Below are 21865 nucleotides of genomic sequence, written 5' to 3'. Positions count from 1 at the left end.
TTTTCCCCTATAAATAGTACTGGATGTGAGAATAAGGAACTACTAGAAAATAGTAGATTAGTAGAACAGTAGAAAAAACCATAAAAAAATATAATGAAACAAGCAAGTCATTTAGAGAGGGAGAGCAGATGGTAAGTATGAATTTTCATTTATTTACACTTTTGTTGCATCACAACTACACTGGATGACATGCCAGCCTGACAATATTTAATACATTACAGTAGTCCATGACGATGAAAAGACATTTTGGTTGTCCACTAACACAGGACAGATTTAGCTTGGACAAGTTAACTTTTATCTGGTTTGTCCAGGTCATCTGTGTCAAAAGAGAAGGGCCGGTCGTAACCCATGAGGTGGTTGTAGTCGTGGGGCAGAGGAAAAAGCATTGGGTTAACCAGCATTGAGTGTTTCTTGGCATAAAAACTGGTGAACATCCGACTGACATCAGGAATAACGATATCGCTCTGATGGAACACAGTCTGTTTCTCCACTAGAAGAGCGCTGTAAGTGATGGCCGTGTACATGTCTGTCTCCTTGTTGTGGTACAGACGCACTACATAGCCTTTGGTGATCAAGTGGAGGAGAACAGGAGTCAGAAATGTGAAGAAACCTATAACGCCACAAAACGCCACCTGCAGTGCCAAGCTGTTTACACCAATGCCTGTTTTCATGAGGACATATGGCATCACACAGAGACTAAACATGCTGCTGGAGTAGGAGAAAAACTTCACACCTACAACAAAAGAGCAAATTTAACTCATTAGATTATTTCAGAGGTGTTTTACAGGTGTAAATAGTGTATGTTCTATATGCCAGGTAATTTACCAAGGACAGCTTTTCCCAGGTTGCCTGTGTAGATCAATTCTCCATCTTCGGGCTGGACTGGTAAGGGTTTATACCACCTAACAGCACAATATGGCAGGACCTACAAACATTCAAATCTATTAAGAGTAGCACTTCTGAAAAAAAAAAGAAGAAAAAAAAAACAACACTTCTCAAAGTGTAGCTGATTTTAAATTGTTTAATTTTTTTTTTCCTTAGAATAAAATGAATGCACTTGTATTTTGAAACATAAAAGTGCATTTTTAAGCTTTTCGAGCACAATAAATACAATGTCGTAATCTTTTTTTTTTTTTTTAAATAGCACCTAAATAGGTCATGTGGATGTACATGATGTGGATTTACATTTTCTTACATTTACATTTTATATATTTGTGCATATTATTTTATATGTTTATACAGGACAGGACGCTTTCATTTTTTAAATTGTTTTATATATTAAAATTGGATAAATAAATAAAATAAAATACGTATTTTATTTTTTTTTTTGGACTCTTCTCTGCTAATTCAAATGATGAAAACATAAATAAATAACAAGCAGGTTTTTTTTTTAGTCCAGTCAGTCGTCCCGGTATGTACAGTCTACATAAACAATTGTACGTTGTACAGAAAGATTAACATCAAATGGCATATTTGGTAGTCTTCTATTAGGTACCTTTTTTGCATGGACTTTCAAAAATGACCTTCGGATCTCATGCAGCAAATGTTCCTGCCTCCGTAACAGTAGAGCATGAGTGTGGCAAATATTCCCATTGTTGTGTAATGTCGGACGAACAGCGACTTCGAGGTTTCTGATGATCTGTTGCTGGATTTTTGACAGACGCCGAAACCGCAGCAAAATCCCAAGCTGATACATTTTATCATGTGGAGTTTTTCCACTTCCTCAGACAGCAGCAATACGACTAAACACCGGAAGCAGTTTGGTCTGCGAGCACACATGCACTCCACATAATGATGGGCTACTCGAAAACCTCACAGGTGTGAATAAGTATATATCTTACACATTACACTTGAAAGACACTTCAACCGAAAACACTAAATTCTGATGTGTTATTAATTATTAAAACATATTGAGCAGGACTCTTATTGTGTAATATATACAACGGAAGTGCATTGATTCTCTGCCGAACAAATGTTTCCTGTTGTCGGCAGTGACAACAGAAGAAGCAGTTGCCAGAAGCTAATCGGAGAGAAAACTGAAAAAATTTCCCTGACCAGCTCGATTTTAGTGAGGTGAGACATTATATCGTGTATTTAATTATGACTGTTTAATCTTGATTCGTGCGAATGCTGTCTACTGGAATATTTATGGAAAATGCGATTTGTACGCTGTGCTTGAGCTAACTGGCAAGTTAACTAATTGCCTATGATTTATTGTAGTGCATGCATGGCCCACACTTTCACAAGACTAGTGGAGCTGTTTTATTTTTGTGCCAAATGCCAATATAAATAACTGCTATTTTTTTAATTATAAAGCAGAATACATAGATATTTGGTCCTTGGCAAGCATCTTCATGAACATCTGTATGTGCTGTTACTAACGTTGCATTATATTTTTGTGGGGTCAAAACTGTTCATTTCTCTCGTAATATTTCAGAGACTGACAAGGGAAGGTGGTAAAAATGGGTAAGTTTTTGTAAACAAATTAATAAAGTACTTATCCTGGACCTAGTGAGTTTGTGTTATTGGGAGAATAAACCATGTGGTATTTTTTTTAAATACATTTCTTAGATTAAAGGATATAAATATTGTACCCCCAATATGAATGATATTATGTTGGTGGCTTGAGTGTTTGATCAAATTAATACATTTTAGACGGAGAAGAAAAAACCTATGGTGGCTGTGAAGGGCCAGATGCCATGTACGTGAAATTGATCTCCTCTGATGGCCATGAGTTTATCGTGAAGAGAGAACATGCTCTGACGTCTGGAACAATCAAAGCTATGCTTAGTGGTCCTGGTGAGTATTTGTTGAAAAATAAATGAATAACAGTGGAATACGTTAATTTAAATTAAATCTATCAGTATTTTCTTAAATTTTAAATGATTAGTACTGCATTGTTTATTTAGTATTCTATATTTTTTTTATTATTGTTTTCCTGGTATTGTAGGATAGAGCCCTGCATTTCAGCCCAGGCCCAAACTTTTTTTTAACGCCGCTAAGGCCAGGCCTCAGGCCTGTTTTAGGCTTCTCCTTATTTTTATATTTTAGACATCCATCAATTAGTGATGAAAAAAAATTGACGTACTGGTGGAAACGACACAAGACCGTGCTACCACGACTGTCAAGAGCAGCTTGATAGTGTTTAGTGTCCAGCAGCAGCAGAGAGCGTGCCGTCAGTGCAGCTGAAGAGTTCTGTGTTCAAATGCACGCAATAGGCTAACACTTGCCACAAAGCCCTAGCAAAAGTAATTACCATGAACGTGTCCAGGGGAAACAGTAAGGAGATATTTGAATTATTTACTTATAAACTAGTGTTTTCTGAGTCAGTATCGCAAAGATGAAGTTGCAGATCCTGACTCAATCTCCTCATTAAACGTGCCTTTAGAGAGAAGTGCATCTTTACGGATTATGATTATAATGAAAGAGTTTTTGTTTTCAATTTGTTTTATTTCGTTAAGTAGTAATTTAAAGATTTCTATAGATATATTTATCATGTCTGTGAGGCATGTATTCACTGAGTTTCGGTTCATTTTTGTGAAGCGCTCCTGTTCAAGACCTAGACGGCAGAAAGCGCATCATGTTTGTTTTCTTTATTTTATAAAAGCACAACGTTTTGTTGATATTGTGAGTGCACACAAATAAAAGTAGACCCTTTACCGTTCCGAATGATGTATTACTCTTACCTTTATGAGCAAAAATGACGGCGTAGCCTATTTTAAGTTTTCACTGAAAAAAATGCAAGTGATAACGCTGGCGCCTCCATGTCCTGCAAATCGCGCTTTAGCTTCCTCTCTCGGCACAAACTATTGGATATAGCGCACATTTATCTAGGTTTAACGTTTAAACATTGTTATATGCTTGAACTGTTTTTTATCTATAGATTTTATTTTAGGCAAGTCGTGATGATTTGAGAAGGCTAAATTGATCAAACAGGCTATGATCAGCTCACTGTCTTCCGCTGACCACTTGGTCGTTACTTTAAAAAACAAAAACTTATATTTAACTAACAAAAAATGATCCAAACGTTTTTCTAAATTAACTTAATAAAAAAACTAAAGTAAATATAATCGCTTTGCCATTACATCCAAAACTGAACTATTTTAATAGCTGAAACATAAGCTGTTTTGGGAGAAGGGGGAAAAAAAGACGGGCTCGGGTCAGGCTTGGGCCGGTAATTCTGATAAGCTGTCGAACACGGGCCAGCCTAGGGCCTAAATTTGAGGCCTGTGCAGGGCTCTACTGTAGGATCCTTACTGACTTTTGCCCAACAGTAGTTATTCAACATTCTCTGTATTTCTTTACATTTGATTTTTTATGTATTGTAAGTGTGTAATTTTTCTTTTTTTGTGTTTATCTTAATAAAGCATTAACGTGATAGTAACATAGCTTTATCTGTTTTTCAGGCCAGTTTGCTGAGAATGAAACAAATGAGGTCAACTTTCGAGAGATTCCATCTCACGTTCTTTCTAAAGTGTGCATGTACTTTACATATAAAGTCCGCTATACTAATAGTTCAACAGAAATCCCAGAATTTCCTATTGCCCCAGAGATAGCGCTGGAGCTTCTGATGGCTGCAAACTTCTTAGATTGTTAAACATAAAAAAAAGAAACACTCGTATACATGTCTGGATACAGAATAAATATGAAAAGCAAAATATTATTGGTTTATTTTATTGCTTTAATACATTTAGGTTCGCAAACAGAGATATGGTGTGTTGAATTAGAAGTATAATTGTGTTTAGTCATTTGTTATATTAACCTGTAATTTTTTCCCCATTTTTTTTTTTTTTTTTCATTCGTGGATCTCTACTTTTTATTATTTTAAGCTTTGACCCAGTATTAACTTGATAATTTATGTATTGCAAAATAAAGATGCATGAAGTGATGCTCTCATATTAAATATTTTAATGACTAGATTATTTTACGTTACCTGACAGACATGTAATTTTATAATGTATCTGTTTATGTTAACAAGTTAAAAATTCAGTTGAAATAGATGTTATACCTTTTCTGCATGTGGATTCATCAGACAAAAGTCTTGTAATTGTCCGCAGTAGTCATTCATCAGTTGTTTAATGAATAAAATCAGCTGTTCTTGGAAATATTTAGTTCATTTTATTCTGCTTTGTGGATTACATATGTGCACGTAACCCTGGGATAGTTTGCCCAAAATGAAAATTCTGTCATCATTTACTCATAAGTTGTTCCAAACCTGTATGAATTTATAAAAAGAAGATATTTTGAAGAATGTGGGTAACCAAACAGACTTGTGTATTGAGTTTTTTTTTTTGTTGTTTGTTTTTTCCCATACTGTGGGAGTCCATGGGGGCCAACAAAAGTTTGTTTTGGTAGGCAGTAAATGATGACAAAATGTGAAAATTTTGGGTGAACTATCACTTTAAATCAAATAGTGACACATTAAGCATTAAATCCTAAAAAGAAGTTTCCTTCAACAGTTTAAATTGAATATTTCTTCTGTTCTCCATGGGGGACATTGCATTTTGTTTGCTTTTTTTGAAAGTAAATGACACCAAGTGATAATTCTAGCTAGGTTTACAATGATATAAAAGGAATATCCTGCAGATATAAATGAATTATCAAATTTTAAGAAAACATATATATATATATATATATATATATATACACCGTCATGGCCAAAAATATCGGCACCCTTGGTAAATATGATCAAAGAAGGCTGTGAGAATTAATCTGCATTGTTAATCCTTTTGATCTTTTATTTAAAAAAATCACAAAAATATAACCTTTCATTGGATAGTATGAATTTAAAATGGGGGGGGGGGGGATATCATTATGAAATAAATGTTTTTCTCAAATACACGTTGGACACAATTATTGGTACCCCTAGAAATTCTTTTGAGTAAAATGTCTCTGAAGTATAGTCCCATTCATATTCACAATTTTGAGCACTCCAGGGTGATTATGAACATGAAAGTATCCAGCTATGGCTTCCTGTTTCACAGAAATATAAATAGGAGGGAAAACAAAGCCCAAATTCCCTTAATCATCCATCACAATGAGAAATACCAAAGAATATATTTCTGATGTGCAGCAAAAGATAACTGAGCTTCACAAATTAGTGAAGTGGCTTTAAGAAAAGAGCTAGAACAGTGAAAATTCCCATTTCCACCATCAGGGCAATAATTAAGAATTTCCAATCAACATAAAATGTTATGAAACCATGGGCGTAACCACCATATACTTTGGGGGGGACGTGTCCCCCCCAAAATTGGAAAAATACCAATCTGCCCCAATAATAGGCCTATTATATTGTAATATGTGACATATGGTATTCCCTCCTTTAATGAACCCTGGTTGTAGCCTAGTGGATCTGTTATTTCCGATTTACTTTCAATTTAGGAAAAACAAGGGAAACAAAACTGTGTGACCACCACCCCTCGATTGTACACTTGGTTGAGCCCGTAAACGCCGGCTTGCGGCATCGTTTGAAAAAACCGCTCAGTCCGACTGTAACTGGTGCTTAAATGAAATGAAGGTAGGAGCTAAAACAAAGAAGCAGGACCGGACGAACAGGCGGACATTCGCCTTTTTTTTTCAGACGGTAACTTGTTTAATTGTTGGGAATAAAAATACAAAAAATCGGAGTGTCTAAGTGCCAATATCCATGTTGTTGACAGAGGCTATTTACAAATTAGCAAAAGACGGTTATCATTCGTTAGATTCAGTGGCGCAGATGGTAAAGCGTGTGTTACGCTTCTTTTGACACGCTCGACGGGGGTTCGAATCTGCCTTTTGGCGAACTTTTTTTCTCCCTTTTTAAATTTCAAATCACATCAGAAAAGCATTTATTTTCCAATAAAAATGAAGTAAATAATCAAAAAGTTGAACATAAAGTATCGGGTAGGGTTAGGGTAGGTGTAGGGAGGGCTTTTGTCCTAATAATTTTAAATAAAATGTAAAAATGACACTCAATAAGTTATTGCATACTATTTTATAATGTATTACAATGCAGAGGTGCAGATAAGTGCCACTATTTGCTTACTATTGGGTTTGTTCACATTTGGACCCCCCCAATATCTATACCATGGTTACGCCCTTGTATGAAACTGCCTGGAAGAGGACGTGTGTCTATATCGTCCTAATGCACGGTGAGAAGCAGAGTTTGAGTGGCTAGAGACTCTCCAAGGACCACAGCTGGAGAATTGTAGAAAATAGTTGAGTCTCGGGGTCAGAAAACCTTAAAGAAAATTGTCAAACAGCACTTACATCACCACATGTTGCTTGGGAAGGTTTCAAGAAAAATTCTCCTCGCTCATCCAAAAACAAACTCCAGCATATTCAGTTATCAGACACGACTGGAACTTCAAATGGGACTGGCTTCTATGGTCAGATGAAACTAAAAAATTAGCTTTTTTGCAGCAAACACTCAAGATGGGTTTGGTGAACACAGGGATAAATAGTACCCCATGTGTACAATGAAATATACTGCTGTATTTTTGATGTTGTGGGCCTATATTTCTGCTGGAGGTCCTGGACATCTTGTTTAGACACATGGCATCATGGATTCTATCAAATACCAACAGAGAAAAAATCAATAAGTGACTGACTCTGTTAGAAATCTTATAATGGACCATGTTTAGATCTTCCAACCGTACAACAATCCAAACACAAACCACAAAAATGGGTCACTGGGCACAAAACTAAGCTTCTGCTATGGCCATTCCAGTCCTCTGACCTGAACCCTATAGAAAATGAGTGGTGAACTGAAGAGAAGAAGCACCAACATGGAGCGGGGAATCTGAAGGATCTGGAGTGATTCTGGATGAAGGAATGGTCTCTGATCTCTTGTCAGGCATTATAGGAGAAAATTTAGAGCTGTTAAACCGGCAAATGGAGGTTTCAAAAAGTATTGAATAAAAGGGTGCCGTTAATTGTGGCCAATGTGTATTAGTGAAAAACATTTCTTTCATAATGATATTATCCAATGAAAGGTTAGATTTTTGTGAATTTTTAAAATAAAAGATTAAAAGGATTAACAATGCAGATAAATTTTCACAGCCTTCTTTGATAATATTTACCAAGGGTGCCGATATTTTTGGCCATGACTGTATATATGTGTGTGTATATATATATATATATATATATATATATATATATATATATATATATATACAGAGAGAGAGACATTTAAATGTATAAAATATGACATTAAAACATTTTTTATTTATTTTAATGTTTCCTTTAATGCTTTCGTCATTCTACTTTTTACATTTAGCTGTGTTACTTGGCAGGGCCCACTGTGACAACTTATCCTACATAGCAGGGCACGTTGTCACAAAATGTCAATGAACTTTTTGTCTGCTATAACGGAGAAAATTAATTAATTCAAGGTATGTACATATAGGATATTGACTCTTAAAAATAAAATCACCCTGAGAAATATTTACTGGAGAAAATATTGTGGCAACAAGCGCAGTCTCCCTATTTAAATGATGCCTGACTCAGTTAGTTAACACATAACGTTACAATACAATTGTTTTGTATTTACTTACGTAAAAAAGAGGATTTTTAGAGTATTTCGGCTAGTATAAGTGGATGTTAGCATGTTCACCTGTAGTACCTCCCCCTAAACATTGTTGCAAACTGTTAATGTTGTTGCATTGCGGTTCCGTGAAAAAAACCCTGATCAGACGTCATTCGGCCAATCGCCTCTCTACAGGGGCTTTCCATCATGGCGTCTATGCAGGTGAGTATCTCCCGACACACACAAGCAACTATTTTCAAATAACATTATAAATAATTTTTCACACATAGCTGTGACATGTACCGTGTTTCGTCCAGAGTCCCTGCCAGTGCTAATCTGAACCCAGGACAGTCAGCTCTTTCATTTGTACGCACATTTGTTTACTTTGTAAGCTAACGTCCAGTCAGTCTGACAACCCAGCAAACTCTATGCTGTCACATCACATACTGTTGTGGCGGTGGAAGAAGATACTTATAAAGAGATGTGAAACTGGAATTATGTAGTAGAGTTCTTCCGAAGCTGTAAATAATGCTGTTTAATCGCTAGCTTCTATAGCAACGCAACTCGTTTGTTTGACTAGCTCGCTGTTAGCAGTCTGTTTGCTAGTTGTATTTTTCAGTACTTTTCGGACAATAGGACTTAATTAAGTGTTGTTAAGGGTTTAAAATTACACACTTTGTATTAAAACGATGAATTGGTGGTTTAGAACGATATAATGAGGGCTGTCCTGTTTTTACTTTGAGTTATCCCTTAAATCAAGTTATTTTCACTTTCCAGAAGCGATTACAAAAGGAATTGTTGGCATTGCAAAGTGATCCACCTCCTGGAATGACACTTAATGAGAGAAGTGTGCAGGACACAATCACTGAGTAAGTTGTGAGATGTGTAAAGATGCAAGATCGAGCAGTCAACAGTTGAGGCTGGATTATATTTTGACAACCTGTAACCTTTCCTTAAATTTGGCATGACATGAAAATTCATGTATTTTCTAAATGCATGTAATATATTTATTTGTGAACAATTAATTCATGCTTTATTTTTTTTTTTTAAATGTTTTGACCTCATAATGTTTAATCAGTATCAGTACTGGATCTTCCAGTAGAAATGACAGAAGTGTGAAGTATGTGGACTTCTCCAAAAATGTAATCATTTTAAACTCCGCCCTTTTAAGCCCAGGATTATCTTCCTCCACTTTTGAATACTAAATTACTACTTCAGTTTCATTTACTCACCCTTATGTCATTGCAAATTTATGAGACTTTAATTCATCTTTGAAACACAAATGAAGATATATTTTAATGAAACCTGAGAGATTTCTGTCCATGTAACCAAAACTTTTACTAGTAAAAAAAAAAAAAAAAAAAGTTTATAAAGAGATTGTAAATGTTATCAATATTGTTTGATCCAAGTCTTTGAAGAGACATGATCGCTTTTATTCACACATAAATATTGATTGACACATACATAGAACACTTAAAAAGTAGTGAACAAATGCTTAAACATATTTGCATCACATGCAGGTTTTTATACACCTTTAAAATCATCAAAGTCTTGAAAGAATGGACTTTCAGTGGAGGGACAGAAATTCCCAGATTTCATTCAAATAGATTCAATAGTGTTTTGAAGATAGTGTTTCAGGGGTTTGAAATGGCATGAGGGTGAGTAAATGATCAATTTTCATTTCTGGGTAAAGTAGTTCTTTAAACTATTTAATTTTCTGTACTGAATGGGTTAACACACACACACACACACACATATATATATATATATATATATATGTATGTGTGTGTGTGTGTGTGTGTATATATATATATATATATATATATATATATATATATATATATAATATGATTGTATTCTCATATACAAACCTTTGTGTTTGTCCAGGTGGTTTATAGATATGGAAGGTGCTCCAGGTACTCTCTATGAAGGAGAGAAGTTTCAGCTCCTCTTCAAATTCAGTAGTCGATATCCTTTTGATTCACCTCAGGTAAACTATGAATCTTTTAAAATATATTGGTGTTTTTTTTGTCTACGTGAAAAAGCTGAATGCTTGTTGCTGATATATACTGTTTCTAGGTAATGTTCACTGGAGAGAATATACCCATCCATCCGCACGTCTATAGCAACGGTCACATCTGTTTATCTATTTTAACGGAGGACTGGTCACCAGCTCTGTCTGTGCAATCTGTTTGTTTAAGCATTATTAGCATGCTTTCAAGCTGCAAAGAAAAGGTAAATTTTACCTTTAAATGAACCAAATTGGGGAAGGTTAATGAAATTCATTTATTACGGTTGTCTAATGAACTGTTTGCTTTTCAGCGACGTCCTCCAGATAACTCCTTTTATGTAAAAACATGTAATAAGAATCCAAAGAAAACCAAGTGGTGGTATCATGGTGAGTGTATCCCGTTGTTCTTTTCATGCGAGTTATTTTAGTATCAGATATTTTAGTGTCTGACCAAAGTTCAAATCACTTTGTTTGCTCTGCTCTCTCTGCATGCTAAATTCATGTCTTCTTCTTTTGTTTTTCAGATGATACATGCTAGTATCCACACCATTTTGATATATAAACAGACTTTTCCAAGTACATCAAGTACTTTATAATACAGTCTTTGGGTTAAGACTGAACCAGCAGACCCTGGAGTGGTGATTTATGTATGGATTAGGCGTACACTTCTGCTGACTGGAAAAAGTGCTTAAAAACTGCAGGAATGTAACCCACCCGGCAAGTATATTCTGATGGAAGCAAGATGTGGAGCTTTTTTTTTTATGTTTGATTTACATTGTATTGTTTTCTTTCATAAGCCTCTAAGGGTTTGCACTGATTGTGCAATAATTACGTCAATGTGGGTTTGGAATAAAAGGAAAGTCAGTGCAAATCAGAAAACCAGCTACTGTAATGGATCAGTCATCAAAAACAGAGACAGATGTCTGTCCTTGCTTGGTTATGCACTGTGAAATTCGAACAGGGCACATTTTTACATGTATTTAATGTAATATTTTAGCTGTATATTTTAAAACCATAGTTTCTTTTAAACCGTAAGCCATTTTAAGTTGAATATTGTAGCTGGGTGTGGTGTATAGTACTATTCTGATAAACGTCACATTTACAGATATGTACAGATTTAATGCAGGGTGTTCATCATATGACATGATCTTAAAGGGTATTTGGAATTACACAAATGCTTTATGGGTTAGGATTTAAGCACTGGTTTTATAGATAGACCCCCGTTTTGTGTAGTTAAAACAAGAGATAACTTTACGCATAATCACTTTTTCTTTTATGTAAAGCTCTATCTAGTAATATTAAAATTCTCTGTTTGATTTCATGATTTATCCTACTGTGCTGGGAAAGGTTCTTTTAAAAAGATGACTTTTCCATGCCATTAGCATTAGAAAAAGTAAAGTTTGTCTTCATTGTTTTGTTAAAACTTTATTTAACTTTATTTAAAAGAAATGTTCTTATTAAAGTAATATATTTTGAAATGCTGTCATGTATTTCAATTAGACTACTTTGTAAATGTATATTTTGTGGCTTCAAATATTGTTTGAGTTATGAAGTTATCCTCAAAACTGTAGGACTCTGATGGTATACAAACAGTGTGTTTTATAAAAGTCAGTTATGTCTATTACACACACCACCATTAATGCTCGTTTGTGATTGAATGCTGATCTGTCCACTAGAGGGAAGCACAGTAATGTGAATAGATATGTTACATTCAAGTTCATGTTTGTTGCTGCCACCCACTAAACTACTGTTCATAGGTTTAGGGTTGGATTTTTTTAATGCAAGGCTGCATTTATTTGATTAAAAAAATACAGTAAAAAAACAGTGATATTGTGAAAAAGTATTACAATTTAAAATAACTGTTTTCTGTTTTAACACATTTAAATATGTCAATTTATTCCTGTGATGGCAAAGCTGAATTTTCAGTAGCGAGTACTCCAGTCTTCAGTGTCACATGATCCTTTAGAAATCATTCTAACGTTCTGATTTGGTGCTCAGGCAACATTGCTTATCGTTAATGTTGAGAACAGTTGTGCTGCTTAATATTTTTGTGAAAACTGATGCATTCAGGATTTTCCGATGAGTAGAAAGTAACAATGTAAGTCACTTTTGAACAATTTAATGAATGTTTGCTGAATGAAAGTATTAATTTCTAAAAGAAAAAAGACATGTTTTGAATGGTAGTTTAAGTTTTGATGCTAGGTCAATTTCTGTTCTAAAAAATGGTATCAGAACATTTAATGTGCTAACAACAGTACTAAGATATTAGTAGGTTAAACCATTAAATGGTAATAGTGTAATTGTAGCACTTTTTACCATGTATTTTTGTGTATTATATTGTTTTGAATGAGAAATGGAGGCCATTAAAATAGAGCCTGAATGAGTAACTGGGAAGACTATAGGTTATTCCAGATAATTATTTTCTTCTTATTATTATAAAATTGTGAAGAATGAAGCTACAAGAAGTTGTTACAGTAGTTACAAGGCGTCAGCAGGGGTAAACTAGTCATCAAGAATGATTCTTACTGTTTGTACAGTGTGTATAACTGTCTAGATGTAAGTTTTCTCAGTGAATCATCTATTCAAAACTAATAGCAGTGAGACATATTATAAAAAAGTCGTCTGGAATTTTTCTACAGATGTGATTCCAAAGCCCTCTGACTGATGAATAATACAATCATCGGAATTTTCTCCTCCGTCAGATGGAAATCCACTGGAGTATGAATGCTTTAGGATCTTCCTCATGGGATATCTGTTCTCTTGAAATGTGTCTGTGACATCATCGTTACGGCAGTGTAACGGTATCATCCAAATGAGCACGGTGTGGGAGTGGGTGTCATTTCCTGGTAAAGGGAACGGGATTGACTGTGTATCAGTAATCTCTCATGCCTGTTCATTTTCAAGGAAGTTAACAGGCCAAGGCTAAACCTGTTAGTCAGAGGGTCTAGATTTGGGAGAGCCCCACGCAGGGAAGCTCTCGGCTTTTCTTGGCTCAGTGTAATTGAATTACTAAACCAACGTTACTGAGATAACAGGGCAGTGATGCAATGACTCTGATATAAACTGAAATTGAGTTTTTCCTTTTGATAAAACAATCTGCAAATATAAAAATTAGCAGAAAAGTTCAAGTTTACTAATTTGATGATTACAAAACATAGCTGAAACTAAGAAAGTAAGTGGTTTCGTAAAATTACCCGCTGTATATAAAGAGCTATGGGACGTATAAATGATAGAGGTTCAGATATATAACTTGTCAGATGTAAACTACAGTCTCTCTCAAAGCAATTCTTGGTGAAGCAAAATAATTGTCAGTGCATAATTAATAACTGATACTACAGATTCCAGTGAAAGCACATCACAAACACCTTACAATGGGCTGCTACACATCAACCGTTCTTTCTTTTATGCTGTCATCTCTAATGAGGAATTAGCTGCATACTTTGAGTTTGTACAAGGGGCTCTTTATTGTTTGCTGGTATTTAGGCTGAAAGTGGAGTTATCTAATCCACAGACAGGCGTCACTTGTTGGCTTTTATTCACTGAGCTGTCAGTGTATGAACTGTCAGGTTTTTGTAAGGCAGTGCCATGAGTAACACTGGCAGCTTTCTTAATAATCTGTCTGAAGTAAAATTACATAGATGTCATTTTGATGATTTTGACACTTGTTAAACATATATAATGCAGAGCACTGCAAAGGTATGGACTAAAGGCCGGACTCGACTGTGAGCCCATTCCTGATTTGACTATCAGACTATTGAGAGGAATCCCATTTTCCCTCTGGCCAGGAACAAGCATATGTATTTTGAATCTGTTTTATGGCATTTGAATGTGATTCCCTTATTTTATCACTCCATTGATAAATATGCCTGATATTTCTCTCCTACAGTCACTGGTATTTCCGCAAGTGAGTGGGCAGGGAAAGACTCTGCGTATCAGGCTTTACATAATGTAGTCACATCCTCTACTTCATACAATACATTCATTTTAAAGTGTAGGTGATAGGACTATTAGAGGGGCTTAAATGACTTGTACATAAAATGAATAAATAACATTGTAATTAATGAACAGATATACATTTATATCAGCATTTATTTAATTCTCTTATTTCAGCAATGTTTTCTCTGCATTAATTTTTTCTCTAGAAAATGCACATTAAAAACAAGCCTCATCCTTTCCCTAAGAAGCCCTTATCATTCTGTTAAAACTTCTCATGCATGTTCAGTTACATAATATTTTCAGATGTATTTTATACACATCTCATATCCGCACCTGACTATTCAATTTATATAGTAGAAAGTAAATGTATAATATACATAATACTTATTTTTACTGCTTTGTGCTTTCAACTGACCTCAAAGATCATTTATTAACAAGGCATATATTCACAGGTTATAGCGGTTTATTAGCTGTTAAATGCTTTGGAATGTTTCTTGCAGCTGAATGCATAAAGAAATGGGATCTACCATTCAAAGTGGAGAAAATGATGGATTTTAAGCATGGATTTAACCTCATAACTGTCATTTTTGAACATAGACGTGAAGGTGAACTATCCAAACTTTTTTTATAATTCATGAACGAAAACATTTTCTAACATGATTTTGATTTTCCATTTTCATGGCAATGCAATATCTGATTTTAAAATGCTTTTCAAAGGATGAATTTTGAGATTTTAAGTTTTCAATTGATATATAATTTCTCATGATTTCTAAAGTGTGATAGAGAAAAAGGCAACGAATAAGACTTTTTATGACAAAGGTCAGAACTCCTGTTATGATGTAATTTTTCAGGTGCACTCTTGCACGCTAATGACTAGTGGGCCAGTGAAAGTTAACCTCCACCTTGTTTGGAAATTTGCCATGACTCTAAAAAATAAAATCACCTTTTTCATCATGTAGCATCAAGGAAAACGGAAACAGTACATGACTAGTTTAAAGGCTGTTTATTCAACAATAAGCATCTGTGGCAATTTCTGCTAATCTTTTGCTTTAATCATTGGTGTTATCCCAAATCATCAACACATCAAGACCACAAAGGCAACCAGAGGAAATACTTTCATTACATAGTGCATTTCATAGTGTTATTGGGAGGATAAAACCTCTAAAGTGACAAAGTCTTGGAATGTTGAGAGGAAAGCAACAATACTCGACAAATAAAATGTGAATACATATAAATAGGTGACAGGCCTTAAGCAACCTTACAGTAACACACAGCATTTCATAATTAAAGCCAATCGCTACATAGTGTTCTACTTTTGAAATTATTGCAACCTCAAAGTTAACAGCAAAATGTCATCTGAAAAAAAATTCAATGTACAGGTTTCAGCGTTCCAGAGGAACTAACAGACTTTAGCAGCGTTGCTCAGTCAGAACCAGTTAGATTCCAGTCTTTGATTCATTGTTGTTCGTGGACTCCTTGCGTTGAGCCAGAAAGGGGTACATGCATTTATCAGCCCCGATAAATCTGTACATGCACACAATGGCATCAAATGGCAGAACACTGCAAAATATGAGAGATTGAAGACCATTATAAATACATTCAATAAAACAAGAATATTCAAGTTTTTATTGACATTCACTTACGTTTTCATGAAGGTGACCATGTACATGACTCGTGGCGTGCAGATCATTGGTTGGTCTGTTAGTATGGCTCTCATGGCCTGTTTGACACAGTGCTCTGGCTTTAGCGGTGGAAACAATGGTGCCATTTCTTTCCTGTTTAAAAAGATAAAAGATTGTAAGAGACCAATTAAATTAATCAAAATTAGAACATGTCTTGCCATCAGAATTAAATTAAGGATATGCAGTAAAAACCACAAACCTAATTTTGCATCCGTTAAACATGCCAGTGTCCACTAAAAAAGGACAGACAAGCGTCATCTTTATTCCATCCTTATCAGCTGCTTTCAATTCGTGGCTCAAAGACTCATGGAAGCCTATGGCTCCAAACTTGCTTGCACAATAGTCCTACAATGAAAAGGAGAAAGGTGCCTTTGTTACATACTGTGGTACATTGTACTAGATGGAAGGAAAAAGTGAAACATTTCTTACCTCTACACCAGCAGTGGTGAACAAGCCCAGTGAGCTAGCTACAGTTACAATGTGTCCGTGATTCAGCTCAAGCATCTTGGGAAGGAAAGCCTTTGCAGTCTGTGAATATAAACATATACACAATCTGAAGATGAACACGAGATGTGAAAAGAGAAGACCGTGCGAAACATGACATTAATGGTGTTGATTTAAGCCACATACTGACCCAGAAGTGAGCATGGCAGTTGACCATCATAGTCCTCTCGATAAGCTCATCAGGGCACTCGAGAAGATGATGTCCTGACACAACTCCAGCATTATTGATCAACAGGTCGATGTTGCCCACCTCTTTGCGCACCTTCTCTGCAGTCGAATACACACTCTCGCGTTTACTGACGTCGCAAACATATGTGTAAACTTTCGGCTGGAACAGAGGCAACTCTTGAACACTATCTGAAGACCCTTTAAAAAGAAAAAGATTACGTAAGAGTACTGCACATTTTTACCCGTTTAAATCTGTCTTATCCCATTTAATCCCAGTAATAATTACATTTTGATTTTGAAGGGTCTGAAGGGTTGTTGATGTATTTAACACAGTTGTCAACTAAAAATAAAACCACTAAATTCTGACCAACTGAAGAAATATCAATATCAGTTATGATTAATAAAACACAAAGTCTTTAAAAACTTTCTACTTTGGTTAACTAGGGAGTACACACGTGTTTACTTAAAAAAAATGGGATTATGTGTTAAGGAAGAAAAAAAGTATACTGTTAACACTTTCCAATAAGGTTTCATTTATTATTCATTAACTGTATTAGTTAACAGAAAAGAAAAAACAATGAAAAATGAATTCTTAAAATTAATTTCAACATTTACTAATACATTACTGAAATCAAAAGTTCTATAGTTATTTAATGGACGTGAGCTAACATGAACTAACAATGAACAGAATGCATTTTATTAAGTAACGTTAACAAAGACAATTAACGTTATTTTAACAAATGTATTGCTACATAAGAAGTTGATTGTACATTATTACAATAATAATAAAATAAAACGCTTGTGAAAGACTAAAAATAGGGGGAAAGGGTCGTTTACTATTAAACTCACCAGCGGAGGGCTTCGTTTCTCGGTAGATTTCACGCACCATCTCCGCGGTCTCTTCGTTACTCTCTCGGTTGATGTCCCACAGCACAAGGGTCGCTCGTCTCCGGGCAAACTCCTGCGCAAAGAGTCGCCCGAGACCGCTTCCAGCACCGGTAATAACACACACTTGGCCCTCCACACTCTTTTCCCGTGGAGGAATAAACCATTTAGCACCGGCCAGTAGGAACGACCATATTATTTTAAAAGTAACCACGAATAATTCAGTTACGATATTCATAATGTACGCGTGCCTCTGTTTCCACTCGCCAAACTAAACAAATTACAGCGAATTTCAATTCCAACAGCAAAGAAAGAAATCGAACCGCAAATGTGCTCAAAGAAACACCCTGTTGAGGCTTGGATAAAAGCTGGATCCCCTCACGACAGGATGAATTCTACCCATAACAATGTATTTTTGTGGCTCGCCAGCTCTTTAAATATGATCGAACTAACTTGACTACATAACTTTCCACGCGTGTTTGTGTCCGCCTGCTATGCAAAACAGTTATAGCGTGTGCTTCATATTTAATGCACGGTTTCCAGCCTATCTACATCTCAACATAATGAATTCAGAGGATAAAATTTCAGCGCAACCAGAAAGTCTCTTAAAAGTAAAATAATTATTAAGCTTTTATTCTTAAAATGCAGGCAATAGACCTGGAGACCTAATACATAACCGGAAATCTGAAGGACCTCGCTTATAAGACTCCACCGCGCATGCGTAGAAGCCTCTTTTACTGTAGGGATAATGGCGGGTGAAACGTAAGTTGGATACCGTGCTATTTAAATCCTTTTCCATCGGTTGTAATATTGCTCATACGGTATTGTTTGGAGCCTAAGTGTGCAATATATGTATATTTAAGCATTATGATTGGAAAATTGGGAGCAGCGGGGAATGATGAATCAATAAATTTGATGGGAATGTCGTGTAGTCTGCCTGGATTGAATCAGCTCAGCAACGTGTGAAAAAGCAGTTCATGTAATAACATTAAAACGTGTCTGTACGTAAATACCAAAATGTGGTATTAGGCTGTGAAATACTCTTGTTCGTGCCAACATTTACTTGCTGTCATTAGCTGACTGCTAACTTAAGGCAAAGACATGATGCTATGCTACACGCTAGTACTGTTCCTATTAATAAAAGTAGCCTAGTAGTCTAAGGTTATGTTGTTATATACTGTTTATAATATAAATCTGGGTTGTGTAGTTTATACGTAGAGAGTGCTTTTTTGTTATTTTCAAATGTGACAGTTGTCATTATAGCCTGGTCTGCAGGCCTAATGTGGATACCAAGAAAATGACAAATGTGCAACTTTTTGGTTTCTCATCAGAAAGAAGAAGGTGCCCTCAGTCCCTGAAACCCTCTTGAAGAGGCGACAGCGGTTTGCTGCCATCAAGGCTGTCCGTCAGAAGAAGGTGGCAGCTGACAAGAAGGTTAGTGGTTCAGACTTTACCTGCTTGCCTTGTCGTATCCAAAGAGGTCAAAATAAATTTGAAAAGCATCAGCATTGAGCATCTCCTCTCATGTCCACAGGCCCGCAAAGTCACCAGGAAGCTCATCTTCAAGAGAGCTGAAGCTTACCATAAAGAATACAGGCAGATGTACAGGCGTGAAATCCGCATGAGCAGAATGGCTCGCAAGGCAGGCAACTTCTACGTCCCAGCTGAGCCAAAACTGGCTTTTGTCGTCAGGATCAGAGGGTACGTTTTTTGTTTATCTGCCGTGCTGCAGACAGATGTCACCAGTTGTGGTTAATGATGTTGCTCTTTTTTCCCCGTCTTATCGACCATGGTGATTCCTCTTGAAAATAAGCCAAATCCTCTGAAACCACCACCAAGTATTAATCTTATTGAAACTCTCTATTGAAAGTTGTTGATGTAATACGTTGTTTGTCCTCAGTATCAATGGTGTCAGCCCCAAAGTCCGCAAGGTGCTTCAGCTGCTCCGTCTCCGCCAGATCTTCAACGGTGTCTTTGTGAAGCTGAACAAGGCCTCCATCAACATGCTTCGAATTGCAGAGCCCTACATTGCCTGGGGGTACGTAAATAAGTTTTGGGTTGAGAATGTATAAATTGTGAATGTCCATGGTGTATTTACAGCTGTCTTATGGTTAAAGGTACAATACTGCTTGAAAGTTTGGGCTCAAAGATTTGTTTTTAAAGAAATGAATAGTTATCCAGCAAGGATGGTTGGGGATCAGTTTTCACAAATGTTGAGCAACTGTTTTCAACATTGATAAATGTTTAAGCACCAAATCAGCATAATAAAAACGATTTTTGAAGGATCATGTTCTACTCGAGACTAGAGTAATTTGCTATTACTGGAATAAAATAACATTAACTTTATATAGCAATATTGTGAAATTACAAATTTGGGTCAAATAAATGGCTAGCATGTCTTTAAAAGCATAAGCTAACCCCTAATTATAAACAGTAGTGTATACTTTGCTCAAAAATTAAAGTTTCCAATGTGTTCATCTTCATATTACTCCAAACCAATTTAAAGGGTTACTCCACCCCAAAACGAAAATTTTGTCATTAATCACTTTTCATAGTCCCAAACCGTAAAGCTGTTGTTATCGAACACAATTTAAGATATTTAGATGAAAACCGGGAGGTTTGTGACTGTCCCATTGACTGCCAAGTAATTAACACAGTCAAGGCCCAGAAAAGTATGAAAAGCATCGTCAAGATGCCATCAGTGGTTCAATCTGATTTTATGAAGCAACAAGAATACTTTTTGTACGCAGAGAAAATAAATAATTTTCTTTGCGTACAAAAACTATTCTCGTCGCTTCATATTGAAAATGCTTTTCATACTTATCTGGGCCTTGACTGTGTTAATTACTTGGCAGTCAATGAGACAGTCACAAGCCTCACGGTTTTCATCTAAAGTATCTTAAATTGTGTTCCGAAGACGAAACGAAGCTTTTACGGGTTTGGGACGACATGGGGGTAAGTGATTAATGACAAAATTCTCATTTTGGGGTGGAGTAACCCTCTAAGGAAGACAGTTAATTTATGGGTGAACTGCATGTCTAATGTCAAATGTGATGTGTTGTCACTTACATGCATTTTCTATGCTTGCTAAAATCCCATATTGCTTTTGTTTTCAGTTACCCCAACCTTAAATCTGTGCGTGAGCTCATCTACAAGCGTGGATATGGCAAGATCAGGAAGCAGCGCATTCCACTGACAGACAACTCCCTTATCGAGAAGTCCCTAGGTAAGGACAAGCCAGTGCACACCCTGATTGAACATTAGGTATTACAGTAGTAGTGTGTGTGTGTGTTTTTTGTTTTGTTTTGTTTTTTTAAAGATTTAGTCGCATAATTTGTATCTCTCCAGGTCGTTGCGGAATCATCTGTGTTGAGGATCTCATCCATGAGATCTACACCGTTGGAAAGAACTTCAAGTATGCAAACAACTTCCTCTGGCCATTCAAACTGTCCTCCCCTCGTGGTGGCATGAACAAGAAGACCACCCACTTTGTTGAGGGAGGTGATGCAGGAAACAGGGAGGATCAGATCAACAGACTCGTCAGGAGGATGAACTAAGACCATTAGGTGAGCATCTGCCCTCAGAAGTCTGACATTTAGTTTAATTTGCATTCAGCTTGTTCTTGCAGACCATATCGGAAATGTGTGTGCGATTCAGGTTATTAGTAGATTGTAGGGGGGAAAAAACGTGTTATTACATAGTCTGAATGATGTGCTATAATTAATCAAGTAAAATTAACTGTAGTAGAGTTATAGTACTTTGTTCATTTGCATACTGTGTACTATGTGCTGTATGTAAACCGTTTATTGTATGTATTAATATATAAAATGGTCTTTAGGCATTACTTGTATGGTAGTCATGTTCATGATTTTACTGGTTAACCACATAGTAGAATTTGAAATTGTGCAAATTTACAGAGGTTTGAATATCCTCTTAAGGCCCGTTGGGATTTAGACCCAGTCTTTGTACTTATGACTAACTGCCCTTCTCAAGTCAAACTTTAAATCTACAATTTTTTGATTTATCTCTTGCAGGTTTTTGGAACATTTCTGCTGTTGGTCTGTGAGGAAAATAAAATCATTTACACAAACACTGGTTTTAAAATTTATTTCTTGGCATCTCTTTATTGTGTGACACTTTAGTCTGCTAATATGATATACTGTAAAGCCTCTG

The 21865-nt window shown here is 35.9% G+C and overlaps 5 protein-coding genes and 1 non-coding gene across 6 annotated transcripts; 4 read left to right on the top strand and 2 right to left on the bottom strand.

Annotated features, from left to right (window-relative positions):
• Positions 1-131: 131 nt before the first annotated feature.
• Positions 132-1724, bottom strand: tmem70 (transmembrane protein 70). The gene is made up of 3 exons (XM_058751214.1): positions 1496-1724; positions 826-925; positions 132-733 (listed from the first exon to the last, which is right to left on the bottom strand). The coding sequence occupies exons 1-3, from the start codon at positions 1694-1696 to the stop codon at positions 288-290; spliced, it is 747 nt and encodes a 248-aa protein (XP_058607197.1). The 5' UTR covers positions 1697-1724; the 3' UTR covers positions 132-287.
• Positions 1725-1764: 40 nt separating this feature from the next.
• On the top strand, positions 1765-5105 carry elocb (elongin C paralog b). Its single transcript, XM_058751227.1, has 5 exons — positions 1765-1818; positions 1993-2073; positions 2438-2466; positions 2656-2799; positions 4407-5105. The coding sequence occupies exons 3-5, from the start codon at positions 2463-2465 to the stop codon at positions 4595-4597; spliced, it is 339 nt and encodes a 112-aa protein (XP_058607210.1). The 5' UTR covers positions 1765-1818; positions 1993-2073; positions 2438-2462; the 3' UTR covers positions 4598-5105.
• Positions 5106-8607: 3502 nt separating this feature from the next.
• On the top strand, positions 8608-12360 carry ube2wa (ubiquitin conjugating enzyme E2 Wa). The gene is made up of 6 exons (XM_058751333.1): positions 8608-8728; positions 9284-9375; positions 10394-10496; positions 10586-10741; positions 10829-10904; positions 11042-12360. Exons 1-6 carry the CDS (start codon positions 8714-8716, stop codon positions 11053-11055), a joined length of 456 nt encoding a protein of 151 aa, XP_058607316.1. The 5' UTR covers positions 8608-8713; the 3' UTR covers positions 11056-12360.
• A 3081-nt stretch (positions 12361-15441) lies between these two features.
• rdh10b (retinol dehydrogenase 10b) lies at positions 15442-18253 on the bottom strand. Its single transcript, XM_058754930.1, has 6 exons — positions 17657-18253; positions 16770-17005; positions 16565-16663; positions 16335-16480; positions 16097-16228; positions 15442-16013 (listed from the first exon to the last, which is right to left on the bottom strand). The coding sequence occupies exons 1-6, from the start codon at positions 17928-17930 to the stop codon at positions 15890-15892; spliced, it is 1011 nt and encodes a 336-aa protein (XP_058610913.1). The 5' UTR covers positions 17931-18253; the 3' UTR covers positions 15442-15889.
• A 145-nt stretch (positions 18254-18398) lies between these two features.
• On the top strand, positions 18399-21782 carry rpl7 (ribosomal protein L7). The gene is made up of 7 exons (XM_058754941.1): positions 18399-18454; positions 19024-19126; positions 19227-19393; positions 19593-19730; positions 20809-20918; positions 21041-21258; positions 21727-21782. The coding sequence occupies exons 1-6, from the start codon at positions 18441-18443 to the stop codon at positions 21247-21249; spliced, it is 741 nt and encodes a 246-aa protein (XP_058610924.1). The 5' UTR covers positions 18399-18440; the 3' UTR covers positions 21250-21258; positions 21727-21782.
• On the top strand, positions 19438-19527 carry LOC131533485 (small nucleolar SNORD12/SNORD106). The gene has a single exon (XR_009269128.1). It is a non-coding gene; the product is annotated as a small nucleolar SNORD12/SNORD106 (small nucleolar RNA).
• Positions 21783-21865: the final 83 nt, after the last annotated feature.

The sequence above is a fragment of the Onychostoma macrolepis genome, chromosome 02 (genome assembly GCF_012432095.1).
Source record: "Onychostoma macrolepis isolate SWU-2019 chromosome 02, ASM1243209v1, whole genome shotgun sequence".
Lineage (NCBI taxonomy): Eukaryota > Metazoa > Chordata > Actinopteri > Cypriniformes > Cyprinidae > Onychostoma > Onychostoma macrolepis.
The sequence above is the reverse complement of the archived record's forward strand: the minus strand, read 5'-3'. Positions and strand labels throughout refer to the sequence as shown.

Coding starts and splice junctions, on each gene's coding strand:
- tmem70 (XM_058751214.1), bottom strand. CDS start 1,696: ATGTATCAGCTTGGGATTTTGCTGCGGTTTCGGCGTCTGTCAAAAATC. Junction 926..1,495: donor TGAAAGTCCATGCAAAAAAG/GTACCTAATAGA, acceptor GAATGTTTGTAG/GTCCTGCCATATTGTGCTGT. Junction 734..825: donor CCTGGGAAAAGCTGTCCTTG/GTAAATTACCTG, acceptor CTTTTGTTGTAG/GTGTGAAGTTTTTCTCCTAC.
- elocb (XM_058751227.1), top strand. Junction 2,800..4,406: donor AGCTATGCTTAGTGGTCCTG/GTGAGTATTTGT, acceptor TCTGTTTTTCAG/GCCAGTTTGCTGAGAATGAA.
- ube2wa (XM_058751333.1), top strand. Junction 10,497..10,585: donor ATCCTTTTGATTCACCTCAG/GTAAACTATGAA, acceptor TACTGTTTCTAG/GTAATGTTCACTGGAGAGAA. Junction 10,742..10,828: donor TTTCAAGCTGCAAAGAAAAG/GTAAATTTTACC, acceptor TTTGCTTTTCAG/CGACGTCCTCCAGATAACTC.
- rdh10b (XM_058754930.1), bottom strand. CDS start 17,930: ATGAATATCGTAACTGAATTATTCGTGGTTACTTTTAAAATAATATGG. Junction 17,006..17,656: donor AGAAACGAAGCCCTCCGCTG/GTGAGTTTAATA, acceptor TTCTTTTTAAAG/GGTCTTCAGATAGTGTTCAA. Junction 16,229..16,334: donor TTTAACGGATGCAAAATTAG/GTTTGTGGTTTT, acceptor CTTTTTAAACAG/GAAAGAAATGGCACCATTGT.
- rpl7 (XM_058754941.1), top strand. Junction 19,394..19,592: donor TTTGTCGTCAGGATCAGAGG/GTACGTTTTTTG, acceptor GTTTGTCCTCAG/TATCAATGGTGTCAGCCCCA. Junction 19,731..20,808: donor GAGCCCTACATTGCCTGGGG/GTACGTAAATAA, acceptor TTTTGTTTTCAG/TTACCCCAACCTTAAATCTG.